Source organism: Corylus avellana, chromosome 6 (assembly GCF_965113065.1).
Source record: "Corylus avellana chromosome 6, dhCorAvel1.hap1.2, whole genome shotgun sequence".
NCBI lineage: Eukaryota > Viridiplantae > Streptophyta > Magnoliopsida > Fagales > Betulaceae > Corylus > Corylus avellana.
The window spans coordinates 5,275,788-5,290,173 of NC_142495.1; the positions used below are offsets into that span (position 1 = coordinate 5,275,788).

Consider the following 14,386-nt stretch of genomic DNA (forward strand, 5'->3'; position numbering starts at 1 on the left):
TTACTTTGAGAAAGAGAACAAAACCATTAACAAAGATGGCCTACATGTCTGGCACGGTAAGGAAATGGTGTCTTTACTTATAACAAGATTCACCGACACCTGTTCAGCTACTTCCAAATTTATAATGAGACAATAAGCTCAGCTGAAAAAGAAAAATTTGTTCTTCGAAAACAAAAAAGAAAAAAAAAGAAAAAAAAAAAGATGATTTCGTTTTAGAACCCATAGTTAAGTGCAATAAAAAACCAAGATGAAACCATTTCATTTGAAGGTTAACGTGTGTTACTAAACTTACTATAACTGTTTCAAATGCAAGTATCCGTACATCTGATGCTTAAAATCAAAGCTTTGTTGAGTTCATGAAAAGTGGGTTGCAGAGGGTGCTCAAGAAGCACTCTGGGAAACAATGGAGGACAACCAATTGTGGAATCTCTAACTCGGCGTTACCGTAGCCAAAGCCATTCAATTGTATAAAAAGTGCAGGCTCAAGCACATCAAATAGAATAGAGTGGATTTATGGCATAAATCAAAGAAAATTAGCTTTGAATCACAAGCAACTGTACAGTTCACAGAAACATGGCCTTTGGATTGAAGGTAACTGCAATAAGATCAAATATCAACTTTTTAGATCTTATAAGAACTCTTTGAATTAATTCTGCAGTGATGAAATTTTTTTTGTTACCGTTTCGACACATGAAGATACAAATGATATTTCCTCGAAAAGAAAACTAATGATCTGAATTGTCTACAGTGTCAAAAGAAGGACCAACTTGCCCTATTTACAGAAGATCAAAAAAGTAATCCAGACCTTGTCCAATTTCCCAGATTGAGATGCCACATCCCCATGAACGAGCTTCCTCAAGCCGCACAGAAATCGACAACAATGATGGATAGAAAACTGCATGCTTGATATCGTTACCGTCAGAGTAAAAGAACAAATGCTCCGCACTATTCTTTTCCCACTGCAGAACAGGCTTGTGCTTCTCCAACAATGAGAGGTAATCCCTTCCAGTAATAGCTCCACCACCCAAACCTGAAGTTTCAATAACATGTCAAGAGATGGAGGACACTTATTTTGCAAATGAGAAACTATTAAAGAATTTAGCAGATTCCATATAATTATCAATCAATTGTTCTAGCCACAATGTATCCCAAGAGATCATGTCTTGTGTTAGGGAAAGAATCAATGCCATACATAGTCCCATGTTAACTCAAGAAAATGGATGACTCCAAATAGGGTTGTAATTGAGTATTGAATGTTTGAGCTAGACTCCAAAAAAAAAAAAAAAAAAAAAGGCTTGAGTTCAAACTCGGCTCAACAAAAATCAACCAAGTTCAAGCTCGATTAGATCTTGGCTCATTTGATTAAACAAGCCGAGCTCGAGCTCAAGTTAGATTCCAATTTTCTTTTTTAGTGGGCATTTACATTGATTCTACTCCATAAAATTGCTAAGGTGAACAGTAAAAAAATTACATAAATTACTATATATATATATATATGTTGGTATACACTAGCAAATTTTAGTATATGTATATGAATAACACTAGCATTATTCATGAGCTTAAACCGAGCTGAGCCGAATTTATCCGAGTTTAATATTCGAGCTCAACTCATTTATTAAACGAACCGAGCTCGAGGAGTTTATATGAGTTGACCGAGCTGAACCGAATTTATCCGAGTTTAACATTCAAGCTCAACTCGTTTATTAAACAAACCGAGCTTGAGGAGCTTATATGAGGTGAGCTCGAACTCTTTATGAACAGCTCGGTTCATTTACAGCCCCAACTTCAAAGAGTATGTTAGAGTTTATAGCATCAATCTTAAGCTCTGAGTTGGAGAGAGGACTTTGCCTTAGTTTCTCTTCCAACTAGGGGGTTCTAGGTAATGCTTTTATGATTAAGGTAGTTTGTGCCTTTGTATTGTTTCTTGCTGATTTTATAAACTTACCAAAAAGAAATTTGTCAATGTTGGGAAGATCACTCTCGACACATAGGTGCTTTATGCATAAATTGTGTCACAAAAAAATGAGATGTCGCTGTTCTCCCAATTTTTTGAAACCCTCTCCCATCCTAGGATAAAAACAGAGAGTAAAAGTGGGTACTCCACATAGGGGAAGGACATCCACAAGATATGATGCAAAAAACTAGTACAAGCCGCTGATAGGGGTGGAAGTGCATGCCCATTACTGATGTCACTGAAATCATAGCAAGAACTCAAATCATATTAACTGCACTACATTTCAGCCTCTTAAAGTAATAAAGAAACAGGGGATGACAGCAAATATGTAGCTCCTCTAACATCATAACATACAGAAATAGTACATCGAAGAGAAGAAGAAAGAAAGCAAGCATGCAAGAAAGAAATACCTCCTGCTAGTACAAAGTCATTTCCATAGAAATTGATGCCCAGAAATATCTTGTGGGCCGGGCTCCGAGCACTATTGCCAGCAGTACCAAGGAGCAGCTGCAGGGTGGAACGAATCCACTTCAGAGGTGCACTGGGACCTGGATTTTGAGGACCTGAGAAGTCATAGGTCATTAACGAGAATCCATCCACAGCATCGCTCAAGCTCTGAAGATCTTCTGGTCCAAAATCATGCTTCTGGAGTTTCTCTGAATGTGGTGGACCTATAACATAGACCAACTGTAACTGTTGTTTATCATTCCTTGCTGAGCTCACAGAATGCAGTGCATGTCCAAGCTGTTCTATAAACTGCAGTGCCTAGGCTTGCAAACAAGAAGGATTCCTCAGTAATGAGCAAATAGTAAATGAAATAATTTCATATTCTAGAAAACACTACTGCTGAAGTTCCACAAAACTGAGATGGGTAATTTGAGAATTTCTACATGCTCACAAATACACGAAAGAAATGAACTCCAAATCTATTTATGAAGCAGGCAAATTGACATTCAGAGAATTCTTAACAAGTTAAATCTTTTTTCATTTATCCTTCTGTTTTGGAAACCATAATGTGCTTATATTTCAGATATCATGATTTGATATCTTTAAGTTACAGAAAGATCCCAATACGTGGAAAAGAAATATATATGACAGAAAAGTCCAAATCTTAAATGCTTGAAATTGGGAAAGGTCTAAATAATGGGTCCATGACAAAAAGAGAAACTCTCGAAGCAATATGTCATTTCTTAATCATGTCAACTATATATATATATATATATATATATTAGCTTAAGAAACTGAAACCAAATAACATAATTGTATTTTACCACACAGAAAAGTTTGATATTTACCAAATTCCGCATGCTTGGATCATGCAAAATACCATAAGCTGCCCATCTTGACCAAGATTCCAGCACAATACCATCATATCCCATTTCCCTAATCATAAAGAAAAATCCACAAAAAAAGAAGTTATTTTATAACTATTAAAAAAAAAGGGGGAAAAAAAAAGATCCTGGATCTAATCACAGGCATAAACAACACAAGACATCCTGTCCTAGAACAAGCCAATCATGTTGACACACTCTGCACGGGATTAGAATGCAGGATAGTAACTTTCATTAAAATTCCTACACAGTAAGTGATCTCCCTTTTCTTTTTCTTTTTTGATAAATAATTCACTAAAAGGACGCCACCAAAAACATTAAAAGTCATCAAGTAAGGAGAACCAATGACAAAACAGAAACAAAAGCAAAATCAAATAAATAAGAAGAAAAGAATTCCAAATTAAGAGTGTCTTGGGTCAATGAAGTCCAGTAATGATCTACTGTAGAGGGATATGAGTCCATCATCCAAGCAAGCATAAAGTTTGCATAGAAAAGAGTTTTTGATGCACCAAAGGAAAGCTCTTAACCACACCATTATTTCCATCAATAGACATGAAAGTAAGCACAAGAAGCACCTCTCCAAAATGACATGTTCTTATGTTTTGTAAATGACTACTACTGCAGTCCTGCTAGATAGCACCTCATAAACAGACTCAGTTAAAAGCCAAACTTAAATGCCTAGCTTTTGTTTTATTATGTTCGGTTGTAGCTACTTTTGAATACCAATCTATTATTTCGGTTTGCATTATAAGGCCAAAATAGACCCCCTCCCCCCCTCCCCCCCCCCCCCCAAAAAAAAAAACACCCTTTTTCATTTTTCAAAATGTACTTCTAAACTTAATTTCTTGAAATACATTTTGTTAAATGCATGCATTGACTCAAGGCAGAAAAGGAAAAAAGAAAAACATGTGCGCAGAGTGGAATTGGACTCAATGAATACCCATCCATTATTGGTGTCTGCTTTGATTAAGACAAAGCTTCAATAGACATTAACCCAAATTCAACAATCCCCAACCCCATATTTTTTCTATTTGTATTTGTAGACTTAAGTTCTTGAAAAATATTTTCTTAAATGGATGTATTGACTCAAGCCAGAAAAAGAAAAGGAAAAAAAAAACACATGCGTAGAACGAGATTGGATTCAGTTGAATAGTTCTGAACCCAACCCACTGCCATGATAGCACAAAATTCTTCTCATCCTTCAGGACCCAAGTATTCAGTTCATACAGTGTAAATTCACATCTGGTAAGTATAAAGCTGAATCAGAGAACTAAACAATAAGACAAATTATTAAGAACCTAAGCATGCCTTTCTGACATGTAGCAAATGAATAAATTATCATAAGGACATTGAATAGAAGGTTGATAGCTTACTTGCATTCTGTTACTATAAGGTTAATAGCTTTGTTCCTTTGCTTCTTCCTCGTAAGAAACTCTGCAGGAAATGCTTCCAGAACAACTCTGGGTAACAACTATATATCCAAAGAATATATTATCAATAACATTAAATGACCTATCCAGGTTACCAAAAGACCATCAACAACTGTGGCTCAATTATATTTTAGATGATGGAATGTGTTATTTTAGGACTGATCAACCACTTCCATTTTTTGCATGGTTGACAATCTCTTAAAGAAGTCCCTCCCATCTTTTCAACACACTTCATCAAATTCATTTATTCTTTGTTGTTGGTAAAACTTGAATAAATGAAAAGCCTCTTAAACCGAAACATATAGAAATCAAATTGGAAAGACAAAGACCTTTCTCATACCCAAGCATTTCCTGACTTTCTAAGCTCCAAGATCCATCCTATATCAGCATTATGTTTTCCCTCAAGAATTAAGCCGGTCCCTTGGCTGGCAACAAAAAGAATGAAGAGAAATTGATACAACAATGTGATAGAATAAGTAGATCTTACTCGAAGTTTACTAAAGCATGGAAATCTTAAACATCCATGAGGATTTAGAATATTACAGGCTTTACCTACAACCATCCACTTTCATCACATTTTACAAAATTTAGGATTTGGGAGCTTACCTCTTCAGATCATACCAGACAGGTGATATATGCGTAAACTTGGAATTAAACCTTTTTGCTAACTCATAGCCCCTGGAGTTCCTGCCCAGATCCAAAAAACAATTCAAAATGCGTGCATTATATATTTAAACCAAAAACTACCTCTCCTTTCTTCTATTTCATCCAAAGAATTAGAGTTTCCTTAATCAAACTCTACAACATTCATTTTCTTCCTGCTTTGATGGTACTTCAATTAAACATAGAAAATATAACACAACAGTCAAATGTAAAATTTGTTTTTTTTTTTTTAATAAGCAGTCAAATGGGAGAACTTCAACAGTGATACTAACAATTTTGGTTCAATCAGAACTGTTGAAGAATAACTTATAGCTTCATCCCAAAATGATCCAAATTTTGAAAATGACAAAACAGAGCTATAAGAAATACCATGGAGTAATGTAGGCCAGTATAGGATAGGTATAATGCTGGCGCGACGTATTTTCCGAGACCTTTGAATTCTCCTGAATTTCTTTTATAACATTAAATACAACTAAAAAAAGCTAAAGAATCTGAAACTTCTCTCTTTCACGCCTACACTAAAGCAGAATATTATCATTTGTTGGCTTGCTGAGAAAAACTAGGAAAATAAGAATTGAAAACCTAATACACTCTGTTCGACTACGCTAGAAAAAAAAATCCTATTCTTTTCCTACATTTTCTCAGTAATCAAACAGAGCATAGACATAGAAAAAGAGAATAGGGCTCAGCTAGTGAAAACAAAACTTTGGTTTCTCTTCTTTTCCTACACTTTCTCAGCAACCAAACAGAGTAATGCAGCTTCAAAACCATGCTAGTCTCTGGTACCGTACTTACAGCGAGGATTTCTTGGTAATCGACGTCGGCTTTAACGAGGCCTCGTTGAAATACGTACGATTCCGTACGTTTCGTAGGCGAAGCGTATTTTATACGGTAAACGAGCACGGAAATAGCGGGAGATACGATGAAGAAGACGACGAAGATGAGGATGAGCCTGCGATCCGATGAGGCCGAGTGGCCGGGTTGGTCTTGCTGAGTGGACGATTCGACTCGGCCCTTACCAGTCGAACTCGGTGCGACTCGGCGGTCTCGCTTCTTGGCCATTTCGCTGTTCCCCCGGGCTCCGAGTCAGAACGTCTCAGCTTATTGGCATGGAAAGGATAACAGAAATGAGGAAATGGAAAGCTACTTAAAACTTCATTTAAGCTTAGCAATTCAGATTGCCATTTATAAGTTTTAGATGCATTTCTTCTCCTTTTTTTTTTTTTTTTCTTTGTTATTTTATTTTTATTTTGCATTTTTCTTCTTCTGCTTGATATATATATATATATTTTTTTTGCTTTCTGTATGACCAAAAATTATGGTCGTGCCCAAAAAAAATTGTTGACAAGAAAAACATTCTTTGATCTTTATAAAATGACCTTTTTTTTTTTTTAATTGTAAACCATTTTTTTGAATTTAAACCTTTTATTTCCACGTCTCTTTCTAATAGTTCATTCTCTACCACTGCCAGAGGTTGTGGTCTACCACTAGAATCCGCCATACCCACCTGCCCACCGGTCGACAGAGGCCGCCATAATTTACCATAAGATGTTGTTGATTTTTTATACAAACTAAATACTAAAATATATTTTCAATCTAATTCAATTTAGATGAAAATTCTATCAAGCGGTTATTATTGGTTAAAGAAATATTAAGATTCTAAAAAAAAAAAATTGAACTAGGGAGTACCAATTTCAACTAGGTAGTGCTTGCCACGTGGTAAGTCTGAGATGCCTTTATCTTTTGATAGGGATTTATCAAAATTGTAGATTTTTTTCGCCTTCTTCGTGTTGATTTTTTTCGCCGTAACAAAACTCGAAATGTCGTCTCAGAAAACGTGCTTGGTGTTGAGATATCCATCGGACCATCGATTACAAAGTGTGTCACTGAGAAATATCAGCGCAAAGGGTTTTGTCCCTTGTAGATAAACCCCGATGCAACTCTCCCTTCCAAGAGCCCTAGCTCTAGCTTCAGCTTCCAAATCTTAAGTCCAAGCGCACCAGGTGAGTCTCATAACCTTCACTTCTCACATCTCCGTCTGTTAACTTTTTATTTTCCTCTCTACTTTCACTTCGTCCCTGTCCTTTCCTTTTTAATTTTTTTTTCCTTTTTCTTTTTCTGTTCTGATTCCTCAGTAGGTCAAAATGAAACCCGAACTCGTGGTGTCTTCTCCATCCACTTCTTCACCATTGTTTATCTCATACAGACACCCTTTTCTTCAAAAACCCAAAGTTTCAGTGAAATCCCATTTCTCTCCATCAAGCACACAAGCAGAGAAGTCACAATTTTGGGGCAGAAGTTTGGTTTTGCAACAGAATAATGTTAGTTTTGGTAATCTGAGAAAGACCCATGTCCCATTTGTACCAGTGAGAGCTGCTGTGAAGAGAAGGAAAGAGCTTCCCTTTGACAATGTGATCCAAAGGGACAAGAAGCTGAAATTGGTGATGAAGATAAGGAAGATTCTAGTGAGTCAACCTGATAGAATTATGTCTCTTAGAGAGTTAGGTAAGCACAGAAGAGATTTGGGTCTCGATAGGAAGCGCCGATTTATCGCTTTGCTAAAGAAATTTCCGGCTGTGTTTGAAATTGTGGAAGAAGGGGTTTTTTCGTTAAAATTCAAATTGACGCCAGAGGCGGAAAGACTTTATCTGGAGGAGATGAGGATTAGGAATGAGATGGAAGGTTTGTTGGTTATTAAATTGAGGAAACTGTTGATGATGTCATTGGAAAAGCGGATTTTCTTGGAGAGGATTGCCCATTTCAGGACTGATTTTGGGCTTCCACTTGAGTTTCGTGACACGATTTGTCATCGATATCCGCAATATTTTACAGTTGTTCCAACTGCACGAGGTCCTGCATTAGAATTAACTCATTGGGATCCTGAGCTTGCAGTTTCGGCTGCTGAGTTATCCGAGGAGGAAAATAGAGCTAGAGAGCTAGAAGAGAAGGATTTGATTATTGATAGGCCTCCCAAGTTCAGGAAAGTATCGCTACCCAAGGGTCTTAATCTTTCCAAGGGCGAAATGAGGAAGATATATCAGTTCAGAGACGTGCCTTACATATCGCCTTACTCTGATTTCTCAGCCCTCAGGTCGGGCACGCTTGAGAAAGAGAAACATGCTTGTGGGGTTGTTCATGAGATTTTGAGCCTCACTATTGAGAAGAGAACCCTTGTGGATCACCTCACTCATTTTCGAGAGGAGTTTCGGTTTTCTCAGCAGCTGAGAGGGATGCTGATAAGGCACCCTGACATGTTCTATGTATCCTTGAAAGGGGATAGGGATTCGGTTTTCCTCAGGGAAGCGTATCGTGATTCTCAATTGGTGGAGAAGGATCGGCTGTTGCTCATAAAGGAGAAACTTCGTTCTCTCGTATCTGTTCCTCGATATCCTAATAGGGGTGCTCCCAGAACAGATACAGATGGGGAAGAAGGAATTAATGAGCCAGAAGATGGAAGTGATGGAGAAGGGTGGTCTGATGTCGACAATTTCATGGGCGACGATGGCAATGATGATGAAGATTATGAAGACGATTGGAGTGATGAAGAAGATGACACACCTCCAGATTTTGATGAAGATGGCGGAACCATGAAGGCTGGAGAGACCAATCCAATTAAACAGGTTGACAACTCGACAAAAAGTGATGAGAAGGTGCTTGTTCCTGTGCTCCCTGATGGTCGGCCAAGAGAACGCTGGTAAATTTGATAGAAGCCTGCTGTTTCTCTTTAAGGCCCCAACCTAGAGAGATTTGCAGTAACGGCTTTTTGCTCTGCTTTTGGACTGATACAAGCAGTGTTTGATCCTTCTTCATAGAAATATGCAACCTGCTACTTTGCAAGGCTCATAGAGCCTGGACATTATTCAATGGAAAAAAAAAGGCATAAACTACAAATCTCATATTCCTCTCTGCCTTTATGTAACCGTTTTACAGATTATTTCCATACTAAATTAGAGCACTGTGCCAATGAGAACTCTTTGCAGTCATTCCTTAAATGTAATAGTGTATGCTTTTAGGTGATACAGTGAAGCGAAACATTAACCTTCCTTCCTAAGTGCATAACAGAAAACCATTTTTTGGGATGCGCTATTAATCTTCAATCCATTCAATGTACTGGCCTGAGTTAATATTTATAGATTATCTTGCACATGGAAAAGAATTTCATGATAAAAATGGCAAAACTGGGTTCAGGCGTCCAGCTCAAATGGCTGTAAAACTCATGTAAGACAAGATTTCTTTGAACTTGCCTTTTGTTTCTGTTATCAGGCAATAAAAGATTATTAGGCTCTTTGGTAAGTACACAATGCTTTGAGATTCTCACATTGTGGGTTGCTTGTAGTTTGCTTGGTATTAGAAACAGCCATCATGGGCTTATGAACCGAGTGAATCAGACTGCACATATAATCTCAAGCCCTGATTTCAATGTCTATGGTCACGCAGACATCTTCGGTCCTTTTAAAGTGTTCCTTGGTGGTTAATACTCTGATCATTAAGAAATTGAGGGTTTTTCTTTTTTTCCCCCCTCCATGAGTAATTTCATCTCATAATTTTTGTCTTCAGACTATGGCTTTGTTTCTGCTATCTGACATTTGGCTTATTTTGAAGTCTCCCACCCCAACCTGATATGCTAATAGCTCTAGGCGCTAGGTGCGTTGCGAAGAAGCTGTGGCTTGCCTCAAAAGGCTCGGTTTAGATCACACAGTGGCAACATTTGATAAGTCTTCCTCCAGGCTTCCAGTGCTAACTGAATAAGCAGAAGCTTGAAGTCTTTATTGGGGAGAGTGAATAAAAGTTGTCATGATTTCTGCAGGGTTCTAGCCAAAAGATGCAATGCCAATATTGCTAACCTATTGCTTTTTTTAGCTCGTTTTCAAGTGATAGAATATTAATTAGATAATTAAATTTACTTTCTTGTTTTTTATTCACTTTACAAGAGAAAGTTTGAGCTCGTACGTGAATGTATGTGTTAAAATATAAAATAAATTATTAAATTTACATTTCCCTTGCATACTAAACTTATAAAATAAATAGTACTTCAACAGCTGCTCAACCCATCTCAACCCTTAGTATGCTTGCTTTGTGATTTCTGTCTTGAATTTTCTACGTGAATGTTTCTTTAGGTAAACTGTTGTATAGATGCAATTCCAAGGAGCCTTTTTGTGTGTGGTAATATATATCCAAATAAAAGTCCTTTTTCTTTTTTTTTTTGCCCTTTATCTTTTGGGGTTTGTGGTAATAATGGAGCAGCGACTGCTATTGGCTGCTCGCCTTTTCCCCCCTTTGTAAAAAAAGAAAAAGGTGCTATTGATTTGGCTGCTATGCCCACTATGCCACGCCTGCCCAGACCGGGTTGCAACCACTCCAACCCGGACCGGGCAACTTCCCGGTTCAAGAGCGCATTTTTGTTAGGATAAACCTTATCCACAAAATCAAACTTGATAGCATCTATCAAACAGCATCATAGAGTAAGAGAATTCTCCAATAATTTCCCCTGCCGCCAGTTCTTCACTGCCCAATCATCTTCGCAGAAACAAACCTCCATGGACATACTGGCTCCATTTCACCACCTTAACCCGCATTTCCGTCAAAGCCCACTCACCCTCAAGCCACGAAAAGACCATTCCTTCTCTTCTCTTGCTCTTGGTGTCGCTAACACGTCTCCTGAAACCCCATTCCTTGCTTCTCTTCCACCCACTCTGCCGAAAATCTCTTCGGACTTTTGTATTCTAAGTGAGTTCAGCGAGATAAGAACTTTGAATTTAGTGAAGGTGATGCATGCCCAGATGATAAAAATGCCTGACAAGGAGAGTTGGGATACCATGGGAAACACTCTGGTCACATACTACTTGGAATTTGGTGATTTCAAGTCCGCTGCAATGGCATTCTTTCTGGGTTTTGTGAGGAACCACCTTTTATGGTATTCCTTTTTGGAAGAGTTTAGAAGTTTTGGGGGTGATCCACGTGAAATTCTTGAGGTTTTCGGCCTGTTGCATTGTGGAGGAGTGGTGTTTGATAGTAAGGTTCTGACTGTGGTTCTTAAAATTTGCTCAAGTTTAAAAGATGCGTGGCTTGGAGTGGGGATTCATGCTTGCTTGATCAAGAGAGGCTTTGTTTTAGATGCATATTTGAAGTGTGCACTGATCAACTTTTATGCGAGTTGTTGGGGCATAGAGAGTGCAAATCAAGTATTTCATGAAATTCCGGATAAAGAAGATCTGCTCTGGAATGAGATTATCATGGCAAATCTGCGGAATGAGAGATGGGTGGAAGCTCTAGACTTATTTCGTGAAATGAAGTTTTCGGGTGGGAAAGCCAAGAGTGTTACAATTGTGAAAGGACTGCAAGCTTGTGGGAAAATGGGAGCTCTCAATGAAGGAAAGCAAATTCATGGGTATGTTTTACGATCTGCATTAGAATCAAATTTGCCGATATGCAATTCCCTGATTAGCATGTACTCCAGAAACTACAGACTTGAACTAGCTAGGACAATTTTTAATTCAATGAGAGATCGTAACTTAACTTCATGGAATTCGATTATCTCAGGTTTTGCTGGATTTGGTTGTTTGAAAGATGCCTGGCATTATTTTCAAGAAATGGAAGTGTCTGGTGTTAAACCAGACATTGTAACTTGGAATTGCCTTTTATCAGGCCACTTTCTTCATGGCTCATACAAAGAAGTCCTGGAAATTTTGAGGAGAATGCGAAGTGTGGGCTTCATGCCAAATTCAAGCTCTATCACTAGTGCTATTCAAGCAGTTACCGAATTGGAGTCCATGAATTTTGGTAAAGAAATTCATGCCTATGTGATAAGAAATGGGCTTGATCACCATGATGTATATGTAGGAACTTCATTGGTGGATATGTATGTGAAGAACAATTGCTTAACTAGTGCTCAAGCAGTTTTTAATAATATGAAGAACAGAAACATTTTTGCTTGGAATTCATTAATATCAGGATATTCCTTCAAGGGCCTTTTTGAAGATGCTGAAAAGCTATTGCAGCAGATGGAAGAGGAAGGAATCAAACCCGATTTAGTGACATGGAATGGTCTGGTTTCAGGGTATTCAATGTGGGGCTGCAGTAAGGAAGCTCTGGCTGTGATTGATCGCGTCAGAAGTTCGGGATTATCACCTAATGTGGTATCATGGACGGCTCTAATATCAGGCTGTTCACAGAATGAAAACTACAGGGATTCTGTTGAGTTTTTCATCCAAATGCAGGAAGAAGGTATAAAGCCCAATTCAGCTACCATATCCAGCTTACTTCGAACTTGCGCAGGCCTTTCTTTGTTACATCAGGGTCGAGAGATACACTGCTTTACTATAAAAAATGGTTTCATTGAAGATGTATTTGTAGCCACAGCACTTGTCGACATGTACAGTAAGTCAGGCAAACTAAAAAATGCCCATGAGGTTTTCAGAAAGACTCAGAACAAAACATTAGCCTCCTGGAACTGTATGATCCTGGGGTTTGCCATTTATGGCCTTGGAAAAGAGGCAATTTTGCTTTTTGATCAGATGTGTGGGATGGGCGTCCAGCCAGATGCTATAACCTTTACAGCCATCCTCTCTAGTTGCAAGAATGCAGGTTTGGTTAATGAAGGATGGAAATACTTTGATGGTATGAGCACATACCATAATGTAAACCCAACGATTGAACATTATTCTTGCATGGTAGATCTTCTGGGGAGAGCTGGTTATCTTGATGAAGCTTGGGATTTCATTCAAAATATGCCACTAAAGCCAGATGCTACCATATGGGGTGCTCTTCTTGGATCCTGCAGAATCCATAAAAACATCGAGTATGCGGAGATTGCAGCAAAGAAACTGTTTCACTTAGAACCATATAACTCTGCTAATTATTTCTTGATGATGAGCTTATATGCCATTTCAAATAGATGGGAGGATGTGGAGCGTCTTAAAGACTTGATGGGTCTTGAAGGGCGGAAGAGCCAGCAGGTGTGGAGCTGGATACAAGTTGAACGCAGGATTCATTTTTTCTCTGCAGAAGAGAAGCCCCATCCAGATACAGGAGAGATATACTTCGAGCTATATCAGTTGGTTCATGAAATGAAGAAAATGGGATATGTGCCTGATGTCAGCTGTGTATACCAGAACATCGATGAGGTTGAGAAGGAAAAGTTGCTGCTAAGTCACACTGAGAAGTTGGCAATTACTTATGGACTGATGAAGATGGATAGTAGTAGTACACCCATTAGGGTGATTAAGAACACGAGAATGTGTTCTGACTGTCACAAGGCAGCAAAATATATGTCTCTGGTACGAAACCGTGAGATTGTTGTCAAAGATGGCATTCGATTTCACCGTTTCAGGGTAGGAAAGTGTTCCTGCAATGACTGTTGGTAATAGGGGGATTTCTTTCTGCATTAACAAAGAAACAGGAAAGTGAGATGCCAAGAAAATGTATTTGTGTACATGTGTGTGTGTCTAGGAACTATATCAAATATCAAGCATCTTGTAAATAGAAAGGTTTATGACACTACTTGTACCTAAGACACAAGAAAGTGAGATGTTACCATGTAATATCACCGCTCTCCTTTCATGCGTTAGAAAGTATGGTTTGTTGAGGCTCAACAATATGCAAAAATACTACCCCCATAAACTGTATACAAGAGAGCTGAGTGAGAATTGGAGAAGTTGTCTTTTTCCTTATCTCAAAATATTAGTTTCAATTGAAAATATTTATTCATTTAACTTCTCGTATTTGAACTTTTTTTTTTTTTTTTTTTTTCGAAGTAGAACTTGCATTTCTTGGTCATCTAAGGATTGTTTCAAATAAGTTTCATTTACATCTAAGGATATGTGATTTTAAAATTTTATTTCTACATTTTCTTGAACGATGGGATTTTTCTTTTTCTTTGAGACAAAAATACATTGGATCTATCCCAAAGGACCCAAATCCCAATGCCTCACCACCTGAGAAACACAGGAGGTGCGAAATTTTGGGATTAATATAAAAACTTGAGGCCAAGTTGCATATGAGGAGGTTCA

The 14,386-nt window shown here is 38.0% G+C and overlaps 3 protein-coding genes across 4 annotated transcripts; 2 read left to right on the forward strand and 1 right to left on the reverse strand.

Annotated features, from left to right (window-relative positions):
* Nucleotides 1-562: 562 nt before the first annotated feature.
* LOC132188567 (Glycosyl hydrolase superfamily protein) lies at nucleotides 563-6,526 on the reverse strand. Of its 2 annotated transcripts, none has more exons than XM_059603062.2 (8): nucleotides 6,174-6,526; nucleotides 5,748-5,821; nucleotides 5,322-5,402; nucleotides 5,056-5,140; nucleotides 4,659-4,756; nucleotides 3,250-3,337; nucleotides 2,365-2,719; nucleotides 563-1,030 (listed from the first exon to the last, which is right to left on the reverse strand). In XM_059603062.2, exons 1-8 carry the CDS (start codon nucleotides 6,438-6,440, stop codon nucleotides 777-779), a joined length of 1,302 nt encoding a protein of 433 aa, XP_059459045.1. In that variant the 5' UTR covers nucleotides 6,441-6,526; the 3' UTR covers nucleotides 563-776. The 2 variants fall into 2 exon arrangements, with proteins under 2 accessions (XP_059459045.1, XP_088374085.1); XM_088517959.1 differs by lacking the exon at nucleotides 563-1,030 and adding an exon at nucleotides 1,591-2,192.
* Nucleotides 6,527-7,222: 696 nt separating this feature from the next.
* Nucleotides 7,223-9,421, forward strand: WTF1 (Ubiquitin carboxyl-terminal hydrolase family protein). The gene is made up of 2 exons (XM_059603074.2): nucleotides 7,223-7,381; nucleotides 7,514-9,421. Exon 2 carries the CDS (start codon nucleotides 7,523-7,525, stop codon nucleotides 9,074-9,076), a length of 1,554 nt encoding a protein of 517 aa, XP_059459057.2. The 5' UTR covers nucleotides 7,223-7,381; nucleotides 7,514-7,522; the 3' UTR covers nucleotides 9,077-9,421.
* Nucleotides 9,422-10,831: 1,410 nt separating this feature from the next.
* Nucleotides 10,832-14,089, forward strand: LOC132186265 (pentatricopeptide (PPR) repeat-containing protein). Its single transcript, XM_059600150.2, has one exon. The coding sequence runs from the start codon at nucleotides 10,916-10,918 to the stop codon at nucleotides 13,739-13,741; it is 2,826 nt and encodes a 941-aa protein (XP_059456133.2). The 5' UTR covers nucleotides 10,832-10,915; the 3' UTR covers nucleotides 13,742-14,089.
* Nucleotides 14,090-14,386: the final 297 nt, after the last annotated feature.

Bases quoted from the DNA above. Each gene is read 5' to 3' on its own strand.
- LOC132188567 (XM_059603062.2), bottom strand. From the start codon at position 6,440: ATGGCCAAGAAGCGAGACCGCCGAGTCGCACCGAGTTCGACTGGTAAG. The intron at 2,720-3,249 runs GTAAATATCAAA...TTGCAAGCCTAG, and splicing joins ATCCAAGCATGCGGAATTTG to GCACTGCAGTTTATAGAACA. The intron at 1,031-2,364 runs GTATTTCTTTCT...TTGAAACTTCAG, and splicing joins TGACTTTGTACTAGCAGGAG to GTTTGGGTGGTGGAGCTATT.
- WTF1 (XM_059603074.2), top strand. From the start codon at position 7,523: ATGAAACCCGAACTCGTGGTGTCTTCTCCATCCACTTCTTCACCATTG.
- LOC132186265 (XM_059600150.2), top strand. From the start codon at position 10,916: ATGGACATACTGGCTCCATTTCACCACCTTAACCCGCATTTCCGTCAA.